The sequence below is a fragment of the Sinohyriopsis cumingii genome, chromosome 3, assembly GCF_028554795.1.
Source record: "Sinohyriopsis cumingii isolate HCF-2022 chromosome 3, ASM2855479v2, whole genome shotgun sequence".
NCBI classification, from domain to species: Eukaryota; Metazoa; Mollusca; class Bivalvia; order Unionida; family Unionidae; genus Sinohyriopsis; species Sinohyriopsis cumingii.
Genome location: NC_142963.1, coordinates 11,990,119 through 12,007,828, shown reverse-complemented (window position 1 = coordinate 12,007,828; position 17,710 = coordinate 11,990,119). Strand labels below are relative to the sequence as shown.

At 36.4% G+C, this 17,710-nt stretch overlaps 1 protein-coding gene across 8 annotated transcripts in view; it reads left to right on the top strand.

The window, feature by feature from the left end:
- Nucleotides 1–9,198, top strand: part of LOC149802464 (uncharacterized) — a 225,957-nt gene extending 216,759 nt beyond the window's left edge. For all 8 annotated transcript variants that reach the window (XM_089951707.1, XM_089951702.1, XM_089951708.1 and 5 more), the window contains 2 exons: nt 3,783–3,875; nt 5,900–9,198. In XM_089951707.1, coding sequence (XP_089807833.1) covers nt 3,783–3,875; nt 5,900–6,148 — 342 coding nt within the window. In that variant the 3' untranslated portion in view covers nt 6,149–9,198. The remainder of the gene's footprint in view (nt 1–3,782; nt 3,876–5,899) is intronic.
- Nucleotides 9,199–17,710: the final 8,512 nt, after the last annotated feature.

Below are 17,710 nucleotides of genomic sequence, written 5' to 3'. Positions count from 1 at the left end.
TTTTATTTATAAAGTCGTCATTTGAGTAAGGTCTGTTTTTTCATTGGTACTAATTTTCAGTTTACAATGTCAGTAGCATTCTCATAAACCCTTATTTCTCTTTTGTTTAGCTCACAAAAGAACTCTGTTAGTATTTCCTTTTCAAGGAGAGAAGATCTTTTTCCATCTTTTTTAGTTCATCGATTTCATCCTTAACATTATTATTACCATCACCAAAATCGTCATATATTTGTCTTCCATAGTTTATTCATTCTGTTAAATTTGTTTCAGCAACACCAACTATTGTCTGTCTGGTTGCAACTGTTAGCTCAAAATGTTTTAATTTCCATATCCGCACTATTTTCAAGATTTTTTTTACAACCACATTGTCTTTTATATTTCACATCTAACGAACCTTCCTTCTGCCTCTTTGGATAGCTATAAAGTTAAATGATTATATTTAGTCTATATAACACATTAATTTGGAAATATTCTTGACCCGTTTATTCGTAATAAAACTTTTGTATGATGATTTTATCTTTTATGTTAAAGATAATCGTCCATACATACTCTAGTTTTCTTGTAAATACCATTTGCATGTGTCAAGATTAGTTCAGATGGGTTTTAGAGGTTTCTGATCCGCCTTCGATACAAAATCAGTTAAATTATGTTAATTAATTATATTAACTAATTAAATTTATTACTTTATTACAATTGCAGCCTGATAATCTTCATCAACGTTTCAAATTCTTGACCGGAACCAGCTTGCTTCATTTTCATAAATGAAACATAGCTTGCAGAAAAAATGTGGTTTTAGAACTTGTAAACAGATCAATTTTAGAAAGCAAACTTGTGAAAAATAAGAAGTATTTCATGATACCAACACTATGATATAAATTGGTAGACATAAGAACTACTAGGAATAAAACTAGTAGTTAGTAAGGCAATAAAAATAAAAATTGCATTAATAATTTAAAAAGTTCACTTTTTTCACATATATTGATAAATTGTAGAGTAAAATTAAAGTGGATGAAAATTAAAAAATAAAGAGGATAAAATATTATGAATTTTAAGATTGATTGATAAAACAGTATACATACACATTGCACAAGCAGGCCATACAATGACTTGAATATGCAAGGGTTTGTTTTAGTCATGTAGATGGAAAGTTCTAGGCTCACATCACTGATATGTAAGTGTCCTAAAAAGTTTAATAATATTAGACAGTGAAAGATGACGTATAATATGATTCTGTGCTAAATGAAAAGAAAAAAAAGTACAAAAGATACAAACCGCCTTAAAAGAAATTTTAAAGGATAAAGCCAGAAAAGTACAGTTCGATGAAGAAAATTTATTTTATAACCTAAATGTCAAGGAAACAATGAAGAAGGAAACTATCGTGGAGAAGTTTAAGAAAACACTTTTGTTTAAGAGTGGAAATAATTTTTGCACCGAAAACGAAGTTAGAAAATTGACAAATATATTGCAACACATTTTTCCTCGATATTATAAGTCATATAATAGGACTTTAAACGTTGTTTCATATTAAAGCCATTTAACTCAATAACCTGTCAAAAGTATGACTTAGTTTGTTTGGTTATCTTGCCAATATAGCACCTAAATATATAATAGGATATAAAGTTTAGATTTAAAACAATAAGTGAACGTTATCTCCATAGTTTCACGGAACAGATTTTTATAATCAGAGAAGTAATTTTAAGAAATTTTAAAGGGAGATAATACGAGAAGATATATCTATCCCACAAACTATAAGCTTTAATGATTTAGAATGTTTTTCTTCAAACTTAACATTATATAATGTGTCCGTAATGTTTGGTGGTGAGAAGAGCATTTAGTTCCCGTATCCTCGGTGTGATATAGCAAACAGGTCTGTGTTACAAGTGCCATAAAATCATCACAAAAAAGGTGTGTATCTATAAAGAATATAAATCATATTACAAATAACAATCCTTTCAAGTGCACTGGATTCAACAAGGGATCACGTGTGTCAGGGATTGATTAAGATAATTTGCGCTTACCTAAATTTACGTAAAATAACAGATGTCGTTATGGCTCATCGATTTCTAGGTCAATAAATATATTTCCAGTATTAGTAACAAGTTGAAATAAACTAGTTGAAACATAATACATTTAAAGGTTTAATTCCTGTAGAAACAACTATGTAAAGTTTTGCAAACATAACCGTTTTTCTGTTTTATTTGTTTGTCTTGCCCATGTTTTGTATTTGCCTTTGAAAAAGACTCATGAAAGTGTCGAAAGCGCTCATGCTGGTTAATAATACACGTATATGAACATTCTTGCATCGGCGCCCTTGTAACTGTATGCTGTCCCTTAATCAATCATTAGTGACGTATGAAGATAGAAATAAAATGTATTAATAATGCCCGTTTTCAAAATGAATTTAATATGGTACACAATTTTATCGCAACCATTTCTGTTTTCCGTTTCCCGTCCCTCTCATGCATAAGGGAGAAAATGCGCAGAAATCTAGAATGAAATAGAAAAAGATTTGGGCTGGATGAAAATCTTGAAATTGAATGTACACCAAGTAATGTAAATGAATAAGGTTCGCCGAAAAGATATGCGAGCACTTTTCTTGGGATTTATCTACAGTGTATATATAATCAATGATACAAAGTTACAAATCATGTCGACATTATACGGTAAATTTCTCGGTAACGTGGTACACTTACTGTGATGTTTTTAATGTTTTGTTGTTGTTGTTGTTTTTGTAGGGTTTAACGCCATTTTTCAGCACACGATAGGCTATACATGGCGGGGAGTTTTAATGGTGGAGGAAGAACCCGGGAAAACCCCGATAAGAACCACCGACCCACGAGAAGCTACTGGCAAGCTTTCTCACATACCCACGCAGACAGACGTGAGATGGCAGTGATCCGTTACGGAGAGCGCTTTAGACCACTCGGCCACTCGGGGCCCCTTTTAAGGTTTTGTTTTTGCAGTTCTTGTTTCTTAAGCCTATTAAAATGTCCTAAAAAATCGACATTTATTAATGAAATACGAAAATGTCCAAAAGCATCTCTCTCTCTCTCTCTCTCTCTCTCTCTGGACCATCGTAGCAAAATAGGTTGAAAATCTATGAAAAGAGAAGCGTAGAGGAGTTTTGCTTGTGACATCCCACGATGTCTCTGAACTTATGACTTCTGGTAAAAGTTAAATCTAACCGACCAAAAGATGAGAGAGAAAGAGAGAGAGAGAGAGAGAGAGAGAGAGAGTTATGGTCGGTGGTACTATTATTAAAGCAAAATAATTACCTCTTGCTGGTTCGTCATTTCGCTTAATTTCTATTCCACACTAATTTCCGGTAGGTGAAAGGCTGAGCGTTCATGTGAATGGCGCAGCTAACCATGTATTTGTAATGCTCTGATTTCTTCATTAAAACCATCTTTCATGTCTAGATGATAAGTGTGTCGTATATTGATTTATCCAATGTGAATAAAATAGAAACTCAAAAAAGAAAACAACTTATCAATATACTAAGGTGATTGTACATAGGAACAATAGGCAGAGAACTACATTTCATAGCGGAAACACTTGGAAGGGATGTGAGGATGTGTGGAGTATGTACACTGCATTAGTGAGACACCACTTGTTGTAATTTGTCATTTAAAGGAAGCTCGGCAAGCCTCTTGCCATTTTAATGACAAAATGTATACATCTCGTGTTAAATCATTGATACAATGTATATATATATATATATATATATATATATATATATATATATATATATATATATATATATATATATATATATTTCACAGACGACATTTGTATGTATTCTACACACATGTAACTGGAGAGGATGTTTGGCCAATGCAACCAACACGGGGAACTGCACTGGACAATTTTGCACGGTGAGTAATTACATATTTCCCCAACGATTTCGTTGCAATTAGTCGATCAAGTAAAGTTTACTTCTATTAAACGAACCCTGCAGCTTGTGTAAAAAATAACAGATCAGAGCAAAGGTATAGAATAGAACAACTCGAGCCTTCATATTTGAAATATAAATGTGTAATCAATTACATATCCAAAATAAAGCTGAACATGACATTTGAATGATATACTTTCTCTTAGAAATAGAGTTACAAAATTTATGCGAAATGCAGTTAGCCATTCTGTTATAGCGATAAAACAAATTTGATAATAGAATCGAGCGAATGCTCGAACTCAATTTGGCGGCATGTCAGCATAATCTAATTGCTTCTGGTCCTTTTCAAATCACTGTTGGGGATAGTTCATTGTTGCCATATTTCTTTTTCTTCTGTATATCCAACCTTTTCGGGTCATCACTGTAATTGGTTGTGTTTTGCACTCCTTTCCACTGTGTAGCTTATATATGGATCTATTTTCCCTTTCAAATAAATATAATACGAAGCCTAAATATTTGCCAGCTTATTCTTACGCTGGAATCGAACTATATTTCCACACCTTTTGCGTTAGATATCGTCTTATTATAGCCCAAAACAGCAAAGCTAACATGGCCAGTTCTCAAACTGATACACACACAGACAGACACACACTTTATTATCATAGAATTTTAGTATCCCTTATTTTAGCTGCTAGTTTTCTAACTGGAATCATGACATAACTAGTCCTGATTGATAAACTATTACATCCCACTGTGATCTGTAAATGACCAGCTGAACGATGTATACGATTAAGAGATATCACAACTTAATTACACAATTGAATTATTGAACTTCACTTCTTGTATTAACTATATTAATTTCTAATGGAGATTTCTAGACTTAGACTTAATAAAATCAATTCTTAGCATAAATACTATATATCATATAAGACATATAAATTAATTCTCGTAATTCGTATCACACTAAAGCAAGAAGTTCCTACAATACACGATTCAATTACATACAAACCACTAAATCCGAACACATTCATAACAATGAAGTATTGTATGACATTCTTACAATACACGAATTATATCACATTCAAGGCGAATACATGATTAACTTCTGAATTCGAGGACGTTGAAGTATGAACTTAAAACGAGTACATTCAACAAATAATTATAAATTGACATCAATGAGCATGTTGCATGTGATTGAGACAATACCTTTGTGCCTTTTCGAGACTCGCTCTTTTTATTCAGCCAAATCTCTCTCTGGTTCCGGGTCTCTCAAATTTTTGCAGAGCCCAATGCCCAAATTCGGCAGTCCAAACCTTGGACTGCCGAATGTAGCAAAGGAAATTACTTTAGATATTGAATTTCGTCTGGGACCCCCTCCCCGAATTTAGAAAGCCAGTCGGGATTAACTTTATCAAAATGTTAACACTCTAATCTAAATCGGAATAATTCCCTCAAGCCGGCCCTTATTAATAACTATTCCTGGACAATTTTATTTAATGACACTTATATCCGAATGGCACAAATTGTGTCTGGATTGTCTCGACTTTGTCATGTTCCTTTACTTGACTCTACGTTAACATATCTGTATAATCGTTATCCTAGCGGGTCCTAATGCAAATCCAATCATGCACCCAAATAGATCGTATCCCATCTATCGCCGGCAGCAATTTATTGCTTGCCTGGATCATACGTCAAAGTTAATTGTTACGTGTCACTCTGACCACGACAAAATGTACGTCGAGAGCATCTGCGAAATTGTGTCACATTCACAGGCTAGAAAACAAGTCACTAAATGTAAATGTTATTCATGTATCTTGATTGTATGACAGACATTGTTTGTTTTAATTTGTCCACAGTAGAATGAACTATTAAGTTCAGAAGGTTAACAATGTGAGAAATTTATAGTACTGTACAAGTATATGTTAAAGAATACATTTCAATTCTCCATTTGGTTATTAGCCATGAGGTTACTTTAAAAAACTTGATACCACACACTGAATATTTCAGATGGTACAACGCTCCTTTGAGACATCCTACAACATTACAGCGGGCTGTGCAAGCAATTGTACGGAGAAAGACGTACCAGATGGAAATTTTACCGTACGCACTCGTTGCTGTCATAGCAACAAATGCAACAATGATGATCTAGGTATTGTGGCCCTTCCTACTGGAAATGGCGGCTCTGCAAGCAGTCAGACACTGTTCTGGATCCTGTCCATCATGCTGTTCATAGCTGCATTTGAAATATTATCGTGAACAATTCTTTTCTCTAAAAGTTGAACGGATAAATGCAAACACCAGTAAACCATATAAACAGAAATACGCGATGTAGTCAGAAACCACAATTCTCCGATTCTAAATATACTTTTTAGAAACGTTTCTTCAGTTTTCAATGTAGTTGGGGTAAATCCCTATCGTTTAATATTTAAGGTAGATTATTATTCGTCGAGGAAGAATAACAGAATATCTACATTTGTGCCCCTTAATTTTTTTTATTTAATGTACCCATTTCAATCAAGAATCTTAACTTGCTTCATGTTTTGCTTCGCTTTTCCTTCAGGAGTGAACAGATAATATCTTTTATCTACATTTTCATCTCTTCCAGACTAGCAAGGTCTATGGCCTTCAGTTCCAAGTATATTGGCATGTATTGTAACACATTATAAACTACATGCCAATCAATTAGTTTTTATAGACACTCTTTCTTTGAAAGACTCAGATTATATCGACTTGAGTGCCTGTAATCTAGCTAATTATTGGCGTTGATTTTATCCATCAAATGATGGAGTATATGTTGGTTCTTCAGGAAATGATCATTAAAGAAAATAAGAACATAAATACCCATTCTCTGATTTTGTCAAGTAAGAACAAGGATCAACCGGAAGCAACGTATTGTGGGTAGCAATGACAAAGGGCACATTTAACAATAAAATGTAAAGTTTTTGGAGAATAAACTACTGTCATGTACAGCTTATGAATGACTACATATTGTCTGCAGTTAAAATGAACAAGCCAATTTACATTTGTCAACACATTTGTCCTTTGAAATGTCATAAGCAAATGATATACCTATTACAATAAATATTATTTTGTTCGCATGTCATCTTTCAGCTTCCTGTATTTTAAATTACCTTAAAAAGTTTGAAATCAATCGCATTTTTGTAAGTGGAAGGATTTGCAAATAATGGTTCATTTAGCGATGAAACCTTGATCTTTAAAAACAATCCGCATCCCTCCGCATAGCCGTCACTAGGAAAGAATTCGTTTATATGGTCAACTTTTTAATTCCATTGCTATTAAAAGGCTTTTTTTATATAATTTTGGATCACGATGCATTGGTTCATAATATGTACATTTTCCTTTCACAGATTTGTGTGTTTAGGAAGAAAGATGTATTTTAGAATCATTTCCATGAGCGACAAACAAATTTTACGATGTTGCTTCACGCGTTCAATCTTTTTATATCTTTGTATTATGCGGATCTTTTGTAAACACGTGTTTATTAACTTTCAATTCATTTAAAATTGAAATGAGTTGTAATAGTTGAAATTTTATAGCCGACAAGACATTTTATTTCGAGATAAGAATTGTCTTACTGGAATATTTCCGATTTCCACAACTGGTAGTTTACTGCTAATCTACACGAGTATGGCGATGATATATCGCATAACAAATAAAAGCTTAACCCTTTGCTGTTGACGTGTACGAAACTGTTGCTACGAAAAAAGCAATGCTATTTTCCGTCTTTGGCCTTTTAGCTCAAGTACACATAATTTTGAAAATGTCAGTTAAAAATAGGCAATGCTATTTCCTCTCTTTGGCATTATAGCTCAAGTAAAAATAAGTCTGTAAATGTCAGTTAAAAATAGGCAATGCTATTTCCTCTCTTTGGCATTATAGCTGAAGTAAAAATAAGTCTGTAAATGTCAATTGAATGTAGCTGTATATAAGCTGCTTTCGTTTTTCAGTAACGCTCTTTTCTTTGAATAAAAGACCATAATTATGCTGCATGTAGATAAAAGCTATTTTTTAATGTAATAGTGCTTTTAATTAATGAATCAGTCAATCAATCGAACAATTCATCGATCAGTAAATAAACAAATTTATTAGCCTACTTTTGTTCTGCATTGTGTTCATTCTGGATACCATGGTAAATAAGATGCATACCATGATGTTAAAGTTTGTATTACATTGCCATAGTCCTGTTTTCGTGTGTCACGTGTTATCTGTACATAACTGGAGATTATTTGGCAATCATTTTATTTGATAATTAGTCTGAGCCAGTGTATCAGCAAACTTGCAATAAGTCTAAGAGACGTCTGAATTATCCTTGGGTTAGACAAATGATAGTCATAGTTTGGACAATTTAATACTATGAAATATCATATAGTGTGGACAGTTAAATACTATGAAATATCATATGGTGTGGACAGTTAAATACCATGAAATATCATATAGTGTGGACAGTTAAATGCTATGAAATATCATACAGTGTGGACAGCTAAATACTATGAAATATCATGTCTTGTAGCAATTCGTTTTATACAGAACTTATATTGTTCAATTCCTTTTATCATAATAGTTCATCTGATTGATTTATTACAAATTATATTCACATTTATATCACTGATAAACGCTATAACACAAAACTAGAAAACAAATTATAAGTGATGACTGTATTTTAATTCAATGTATAAATATTTGCTTTCATTTCAATTTCATCTTTGTCTTGATCTACTCTAGATCCACAATTAATGATGCAAAAAACATACGTGTATTATAGATTTTCAGCTGGGTGTAGTTGGGTTGTTTTTATAAATGTTGCATTGTCTTTGCTGTGATAATAAAGACAATCACTTTGAGGAAACATGCCTATGATCATCATGGTTTCTAAATCATGGGAGGCGTCTCCTTCATTGTATTAAATTTGTTATTGCGACTTTGAACAGTCTGACAATGTAGATTTCCAAAAAATATATCATTTTCCTTGATGTCACCGATTGCATTTCGTGTATATCTTGCGACAGAGACTGGTCTTATCTCTCTTATGAAAACACAATCATTTTGATACTAAAAGCAATATGTTTTTAACTAAAGACTGCACAATTTTTTTATTTATGTTTAATTGATCCACTGTCTAAATGCTTTCTAAAGAAAACCATTTAACAAATTGTGCAGATAAGATACAGGTACTTCAGAAAATAATTTAAACAATTTCTTGATTGTGTCGTGTAATCTATGTATGTACGCTTCCAGTATAATGTAGTCATGTGTATTTTGAATAAACATTTTTAAATAAAACTTAATAGTGCTTTCGTCATCTTCATATCCTTCCACGTTAAATTCTGACACTGATAAAATGTATATGTATTTTATGAACAGTGTCCCATAATATTATATTTAGTAATATATGAGTAGTGATATATGACCCTTGAGAGTCAATGATATTTCCTAGACAAAAGTGCAAGGGACACTTGGAGGTCTTATGGGAAACCCTATGTTAAATCGGTCCATAGATTTAATTTTGGAATGGCACTTAGGGTCAAACATATTTATAGGGTCAAAAGAATTTATGGGGTCAAATGGTAACAGTGTTACAAATGGCTGACCTCAATCGGGCAGGAACTTAGTAACAGCTTTCGAGTTGACCTCAATACGCGCCAATCTATGTAATTATGGGAAATCTTATGTTAAATGTGCCCATTGGGTTTATGGGTAGAAAAGTATTTCTGAAGAAAAACAAACACAGACATACCCTTAAACAACACAAAGACTAAAAAATGTTTCGGCAAGAGTCCAAGAGTGTATCATTTCTAGGCAAATGAGTAAACCTGAAAAGGGCCGATAGGGCTTGTTAACCAAAGACAGCTAACATATGGAACATCACACTGGTCTTCTTCTCGTTGTTTAAACTTCCAGTTAGAAGAGAGCGCCTCGTGACGTCACATGCAATATATAGGTGCGCTAGCGTCCGTCGGTAGTGAATCGATGCGATATAGCATAATCATGGCGGAGACTAGAAGATACATTGGGGTGCGCCTACGGAGGATACGAGGAGTAATGGCATGGCAGCTACCAAATCAACCACAGTTATACTTCCAGATGGGAATGATTTTAATTGAGATTTAACCGAATGTCTTTCATCTTCGCAAGAATTTTGTACTGGGAGAGGATTTTAGACAGAGGCAGAAACAAGAATTAAGGAAACGTTTACAACAGAAGGAATAAGAACAAGCCTTTTCCATTAACAGCAACAGGAAGAAGAGGAAAGAATAAAACGAGAGGAAGAAGATAAGAGACAGTGCGATGGAGACCATCCACAGTAGTAGTTGAAGAAGTAGGACTTGGCCGATGCAAGAGTATAAGTTAAAGCTCATCGTGTCCAGTTCATGAATTTGTTAAAAAAAACACCCAACTGTCCATTCAAACAATACCCACTTTTCTAGAAAAGAAATACTACTCAAAGAATGAAGTAAAACTAAAACCAGTATTCCCCATCATGTTTGAAAGTTGTGCATATATGAGTGTATGCGTGTAGGTGGTTATTATAAAAATCAAGAACAAGAGACGCTTACGTTTAACATCGGTGTATTCTCTCTTTTTTAAATCACAATGAACATTTCACAGTATATCGTAAAAGTCCATTGGTATTTTTGTTTTCAAACAAGAGAATTTGTGGGGCTTGTATGAAGTGAAGATGTATGGTCAAGTTGCAAATGTGCCTGTATTGGAAACTGGCAAAGATCGGACATAATTTTTTCTCGTGACACATGTAAAGTGCAAGGTTGAAAACTAACGTCACATAGCTTTCTATTGTCACGTACACATTCCGACTTTGGAAAACGTTAAATATAATTGATGGTAAAGGGTTTTAAGTATGATTAGAAAACATACATGCACACACACATACATACATACATACATACATACATACATACATACATACATACATACATACATACATAGATACATACATACATACATACATATATACATACATACATACAAGCCTAAAAACACATTTTTATGAGTGAAAGGGATTCTAGTTGGGGACATGACATTAGGAAACAAAGACATACACACACTGTCGCACAAGCAAGGTTAGTGTTTATAAACACACACAAACACACATACACACACGCGCATATACACACGAAACCCAAATCCACACTATACGAAGAAACTTGTAGTATTTAAAAGATTAAATTTCAGAAACATACCATTCACCACACCAACTATACCATCCAACACACCATACACACAATCCAAAATGCCTTGTATAGGATCTAACATCCTCATCAACTATCAGAAGATGATGCTATTGTGTAGAATAAACAGATGAAATTGCGCATTCAAAGTATCCAATGCAGCACATATAGCATTCAATACCCCATACACACACTATTCAAAACACCTTGATTAGCACTGTGTTCAAACGGTGCTGAAATCTCAAACTTATTCTCACACACCATCTATTACATCTATCATTCCATGCACACACTATCCAAAATGCCTTCTGAAAACTGTGCCATTAAAAAGGCATCAAATCCGATGCACACTATTTTTGTCGCTACGGCCTGAACTGGGCTCCTTATCATCTTGTTTTGTAACGAAAAGACACAGGAGTTGCCAAGCATCCTGAAGCGTATGATAACAAAGAACAAGCTGTACGATGTTACACCAGGTGCCGTAGACCAAATGTGCTATGGCATGCTGTGACAAATCCGTAAAATATGGTAGAACATGCTGAAGTCGATGGCCCATACTTTGACGAAGATCCAATATAGTTTATCCCAAGCTCTGACAACCGGACTGCGAAAAAGAAAATGTAAACCATTGATTAAAACGACTCGACGCTGGATGGACAGAAAAACCGAACTCTTCACCGGCGAAATGCGCAATAATACTTATATGTTGTAATTGGCACAAACAGATGGTCACATCGAGAAGATTATCTGCGACAACGCCTATGTGTTTGTTTTCTTTTGTAGGACCGAAGTAAAACTACCTGCAGAATGTGCACGCCGGAAGGTGTACCATCGACAGGAACTAGCCTGAGTTTCGTCTCTTTTTGGATCAGGCGACTGCCCCCAACACCACAGAATATTCATTGCGGATCAGATCAGAACAGGTCCGACAAAATGTTTAAGAGACTTGGATACCACGTAGGTAAGTGAAAGCGCTTGGATGTCTGTCATCTTGCTGTCATACCGTTTGCAAAGATGAAAAACTGAAAGGACAAGATGCGCCTGTTGAAAGGGCAAGTTTAAAGCTCGGCACTCAAGCGGGCCTTCAAATGAGCAAGAAAGACTTCGCCGACTGCGCTCGATCGGGTACTTGAACCTTGAGTATATCGACATAGTTAACAAGACTGTCGTGGACATGTTCTTCAAGGCATCAGGCCGCAGTCCGATGAGCAAATACTGGGGGGGGGGGGGGACGTCGCCTCTTCCTTTCAGACAAAACGATGCTCCTCGAGCAGTAGAAAAATAATAAAGGTTGTCCACGATTCGAAGTCCACCCATGGAACACACATGCGCACGAAGCCCTACAAAATGACACTTTGTAGCCTTTACCTCAGCCAGATGGAAAAGTTTGTCTCAACCTCTAAGGTCGTCGCTCTGTGGTTCGGTTCTTGCGACCTTTACGGCGCTATCCAATCATACTGATGGCTGCCAGGGTCAAGCGCCTCTGGGTGGTCTGCAAAACAATGTGCGGTGCCGAATACGATGTTTCGGCTGCGTCCCTAAATTATATTCACAAAGAAGGCGGCATCATTCTCGTTTCGCTTGTTTGCCCTCCTGACGTCCATGAATCTAACTACCTGGGCGGTGGTGACCGTGATGCATGCAACCACCGTCAATGCCACGTATCCTGACGGGTTGAGGCTGGCTACTTCGCCGTCCAAAAAGTCAACAAACAAAAAAACGATCGGCCAAGAAATGGCAGTAGCCCCCTTTCTGGCTGTGCGAAAAGCATCTGCAACTTTGTCTTCTTCTCGCCCAGTCCATAAAGCACTTCTCTGGCGTCAACATGAGCGACGAGCAGTGGCGCCTGCCATGGAGAAGAGGACAAGAGGTCCTTGTCTTCCTCTATTACACGCAAAATTAACCGACGCATTGGAGATACTCTGACCGACGCCATCCTGTCTTCGCTTCAGTACTGTCATTGTCATAATGGCGGATTTGGATTTTGTTTACTTTTCCAGGTCATGGAGCGTTAGCATTAATAATGTATGAAAGTGAATTGGCCCATGGCGCATGGGTTTAACACTTCACTTACTTATCTCTCGATCTCTAACGTACATGTGTATTGTCAATGTTTCATGCCACAGACCTACAACGTGCCCGTCTTGATTAAGGGCAAAGCCAATATGTGTCAACCGATGATTATGACATGGAAGATAAATAGGTGCTGTGGGCGTAATTGATATCAAATCGTCGGTTTACAACTGATGAAAACCCAAACAGTATATAAGTGTGTGTTTGTGTGTTTTGAATTTTTAACGTAGCTTTAACAATTTTTCAGTCATATCGATACGATGTCTGCTGTGTTGCAGTTTATAATGATGTCTAGCCGAGGGGCATCATGCCGCATACATGTAGCATGATGACCCACCGAGGCACATTATCCTGACACCAGGCCGAAAAGTCAAAACATGAACCTCTTAATGTTGAGCGCCTACCATTTTATGTGAATCTTTGGTATGACTCGGTCTGAGGCGGATGCTCTAACCACTAGGCCAACGGACCGGTTAAAACAGTATATAACCCTGAACATCTACTCCTGCCGTTTCAGACCTGTTTTCATAACTACAACTGACAACGTCACATGTTAAATTGATCTGTGTCACAGAGGTAATTCCGGCTATGTCAGGCCAGACATGATATGCAGTTCCGGATGTAAGTAAAGCATGCAAAATATTTTATTTTTCACAAATATTTTCTTGCCAAACAAAAACTGCTCTCCACGACGACTGCTCAATGTTAACTAAATATTTTGGAGATTCAGTTGCAATGACGAAACTTAGTGTTGGCTCATGTTCACGTTTAGATTCTTTACCGATTCTTTAATGATGCACAATGAAATTCTTCGTTGAACCTCATCATTCTACCATAACCGAAGATGATACACGATTTGGTGTAAACTTACATGTATCGGGTTGTGATCGGATATCAGGCCAACTGTAATAAACTCCCATCGATAATAGTGCAATCTCAAGTCTGTGTGATTTCACAGCGATAACAGGCACAGAAAAAGTCACGCCGAGTTCTGGTTTCGTCGATGAGATTGTGATCGTCGCGATAACGACCTAGGACATATTGACAACAACCTGTTACCGCCTCAGAACGCAACAGCTGTGTCGTAATATTCATCACTGGATTAATCTTTAAGTTCATTCAGCAACGGGCGATATGTTTCTTATCCATTTTGTCATCGGTGAACATCCGCTGACAAATAGGTGTGGCTTCATTAATGATTTCTAGCGCGTTGTTACCGGCACAAATTGATCCCACCAGCGTTTTCAACTGATCCTTGAGATCGTCTGGGTCATACAGTCCATCAAGGCCTTCTCCTAGCTTTTCTTCTTCATGTGTGGGTGCAGTTGTACATTTTGGAAACTATTGCTGCTCCCACTTCTTTTTATCCATTTGTCTTGTTCTTTCTGTTTGCGAAGTTCAGATGCAGGTTGTTCCACTATTCATTTTCATAATTGTTCTTTTTATTCTTACTGTGTAGGTGTAAAATTTGGTTATTGCTTCGTTCAATTATGCGGTTCTTCCTGTGTAAAGATTTGGAGTCGTTCCTGTTGCTGTCCTTCCTGGTCTTCATTTTCGGTGTGTTTACTTGACATTTGTTATATTTTTACGTCATGTTCAAATTCCTTCCACTCTTCACCTGTTGCCATATCCTTAATGAACATGTTCCGATATTCCCGCATTGTCCAACTGACAGCTGATACGTTAAAGGAACAAACCATATAACTTAGCTTTGGACCACAGCCTCTTCTTCTTGGACCTCTAGAATTACACATCGCGCTGGCAAAAACGTGTACTAGTCTCTGCATTTGCTCTCGTTGCTCTTTTCATATCCTTGGTGCGTTTAGCTATTTTACGAATTTGAAACGTTTATTCTTCTGTTCCCGCTAGCACTGACACTTGTTCAGCTTTTGTTTGGTTGCATTTTTAATATCAACAATACTTTCCGCAATTTCTTTTATTGGTCTAATCAGTGGTGCAAATGTTTGTTGAAAACCCTCCGCCAGGTCTTCTAGTGCAGTCTGTCACGACTTTTTACATATCGCTGACTCTTTTGCGACTTTCTATAACCTTAAGAACCATTTCCTGTGTGTTCATGAACGGTTTTACGGCGTTACTTCTATTAGCTTTCTATCACATTATATAATTATGATTATGTTAAACTGACGAGTGAGAAACTTTCGTTTCCAGATCCACGCAATATTTTCCGACGCAACTGGAAGTTCCGGTCAAATCGATAGTAAAAAACTACAGATCTTTAATGATCCAATGTAACGAAATACATTCCACGAGTGGTCAGCGACACACAATATCCAATGGATATTCCAAAGACCATGCACGTCAATAGCGCGAATTATCAACATGTTACAGTTGTCGTGGATTACTTTAGTAACATATACGTATCGTTGAGTCAAATAAATCACGTCTATGTTTTTCAGTGAACCTCGTGAAAATATGAACGCAAGATTAATTAGGTGCCCATGCACCACATGGTTGTTTTTGTTTGCATCCGAATTGTCAGTGATAGGTGCTTCATCGAAAGAAATGGATGGCTGCTTTGCCACTCTAGTTTATCAACGTTTATTTTTTAAATCTCTTTAAAAAAGTCATAACACGATTGATTATCAGCCGATGACGCACTTGCGTACAGCCCATCCCACTTCAACTATCGTAGAATCATATTCGACAATAACTACGTTTTTCCTGATTCGGCAGGACCAATGATCAGTCAATGTAATGACTTTTGAAATAAATCACCACGATTCGATGGCTTAGGTGTTGCTTGCATGAAAAAGTCAATGGCAGAAACGTCTTTGTTGTTTCTGAAACCATCTGCGAATTTCCTTTTACACGGTGTCATTGAATAATACAGTATATAAACCATGTCTTCATATTGTGTGTCATGAAATAAAAAATCTTGTATTTTAAACACGTAATGGACGATCTGCGAGTTCTGGAACTTGTGTTTGATGTGGAAAAATAGGTCACGTTTCTTTAAAACAACATTTGGCAGTGATATCTCCGCTGCGTAAACAAAGCTGCCAGGAACACCATGTCGTAAATATCCTGACAAAAAAAATATATCTGGATGCAATTACTATGGAACCTGTACACGACGTGATATACGACTTGATTATAACAACCGATATGGCCTTACTTATAGGGCAACAAGCGATATCCGTGTGCGTAGACGTACCTACGTGGATCCTACCCATAACTTAAATGCGATTACATGACCAGGTGCCGGAGAACAAAGCCGTAGATGAATCGTCAAAGGAGGTACGAAGTCCAAGATTGAACTTGTAAATAAGGATATCGATATAAACAAACAATGTATCCAAGAGGTGGCCATTATCAACAAATACTACAGCACGACTTCCATTAGTGATAGAAGCATTGAAAATGAAATTGCAGGCACGACTGGATTAAAATCAGTAATTTGATTCGACAAAAGACTTATATTACTCAGAAAATGTTTTCACATTAGGCACCGTTGCAACTTTTCGGAAACAAATTTATTCTGTAACTGTATGCACAAAGGGGGGGGGGGGGGGAACATCGTGCTACTGAAACGGCATCTGCAACTTTGTCTTCGATGTTTTTACGATTTCACAACGGATTCTACTCCAAAGCAACCAAAACGTTGTCGTTTGATGGTTATTAATGAACGAGCAAAAGAGTCACTAAGCCGAATATTTGTGAGAGAGAAACTGCAAGTCATTCCAATGAATACGGAACTACTACCAAGGTCTGTTTTGTTGCGCTAGTGGATGTCTTAGTATGTTAATCAATAGCATGATGGACTCACGCACAAGTCATAATACCATCGGGGTGTATCCATCTCATGGTTTCAAGCGATGACCAACATACCTTGGTGCATTGATCAATACTCGTGCAATATTTCTGGCACCGTAGCGTACTTACTGTGTGTGTGAATTCACGTCGGTCTCGAGGACTTTCCACGTACATGTCGTGTTAGAGCTCTTACTGCACAATAACCAGTGGAACGCCTTTGGACACTTTTAATGTTCTTGCTGTTTCCCTCGTTGGATTTGGAAGATTCCACCGCATTCGAGTACATTTGCTCTCCGATTGATTTAACCGGGCATTCATCTTCGAAGTTACCAAAACCCTTTTCGGTGTTATAAAACAACGGTTGTTCCTTCGGTTATAATCGCTGGTATCAAATTCTTTGACCAAACATTGTTAAGCTATATCATTGGTTATCATACAAATCATCAGTGAGTCAGTGTCTGTGTATGTATACAACAATTTGACAACAATTTGACCTGATCCTGTAATAACGGTTTCATTTTTGTTTTAGTAGAACTCGTACATCAGCACATTCAACAAGTCCAACACGGACGTTTCAAGCATAGACTGGAATACGATGCCATCCAAACCTGCATACCCAATCGCAGATACAGCTGCAGGTTTCTCACGTGCAGCACATAATTGTTTTTCATCATAAGGCTCGGTACTAATTTGATGCATTCAGTAAATTTACCTCCTGATTTAATAATAATTCCTCACTGATACGGGAACAATCACTTAGCAG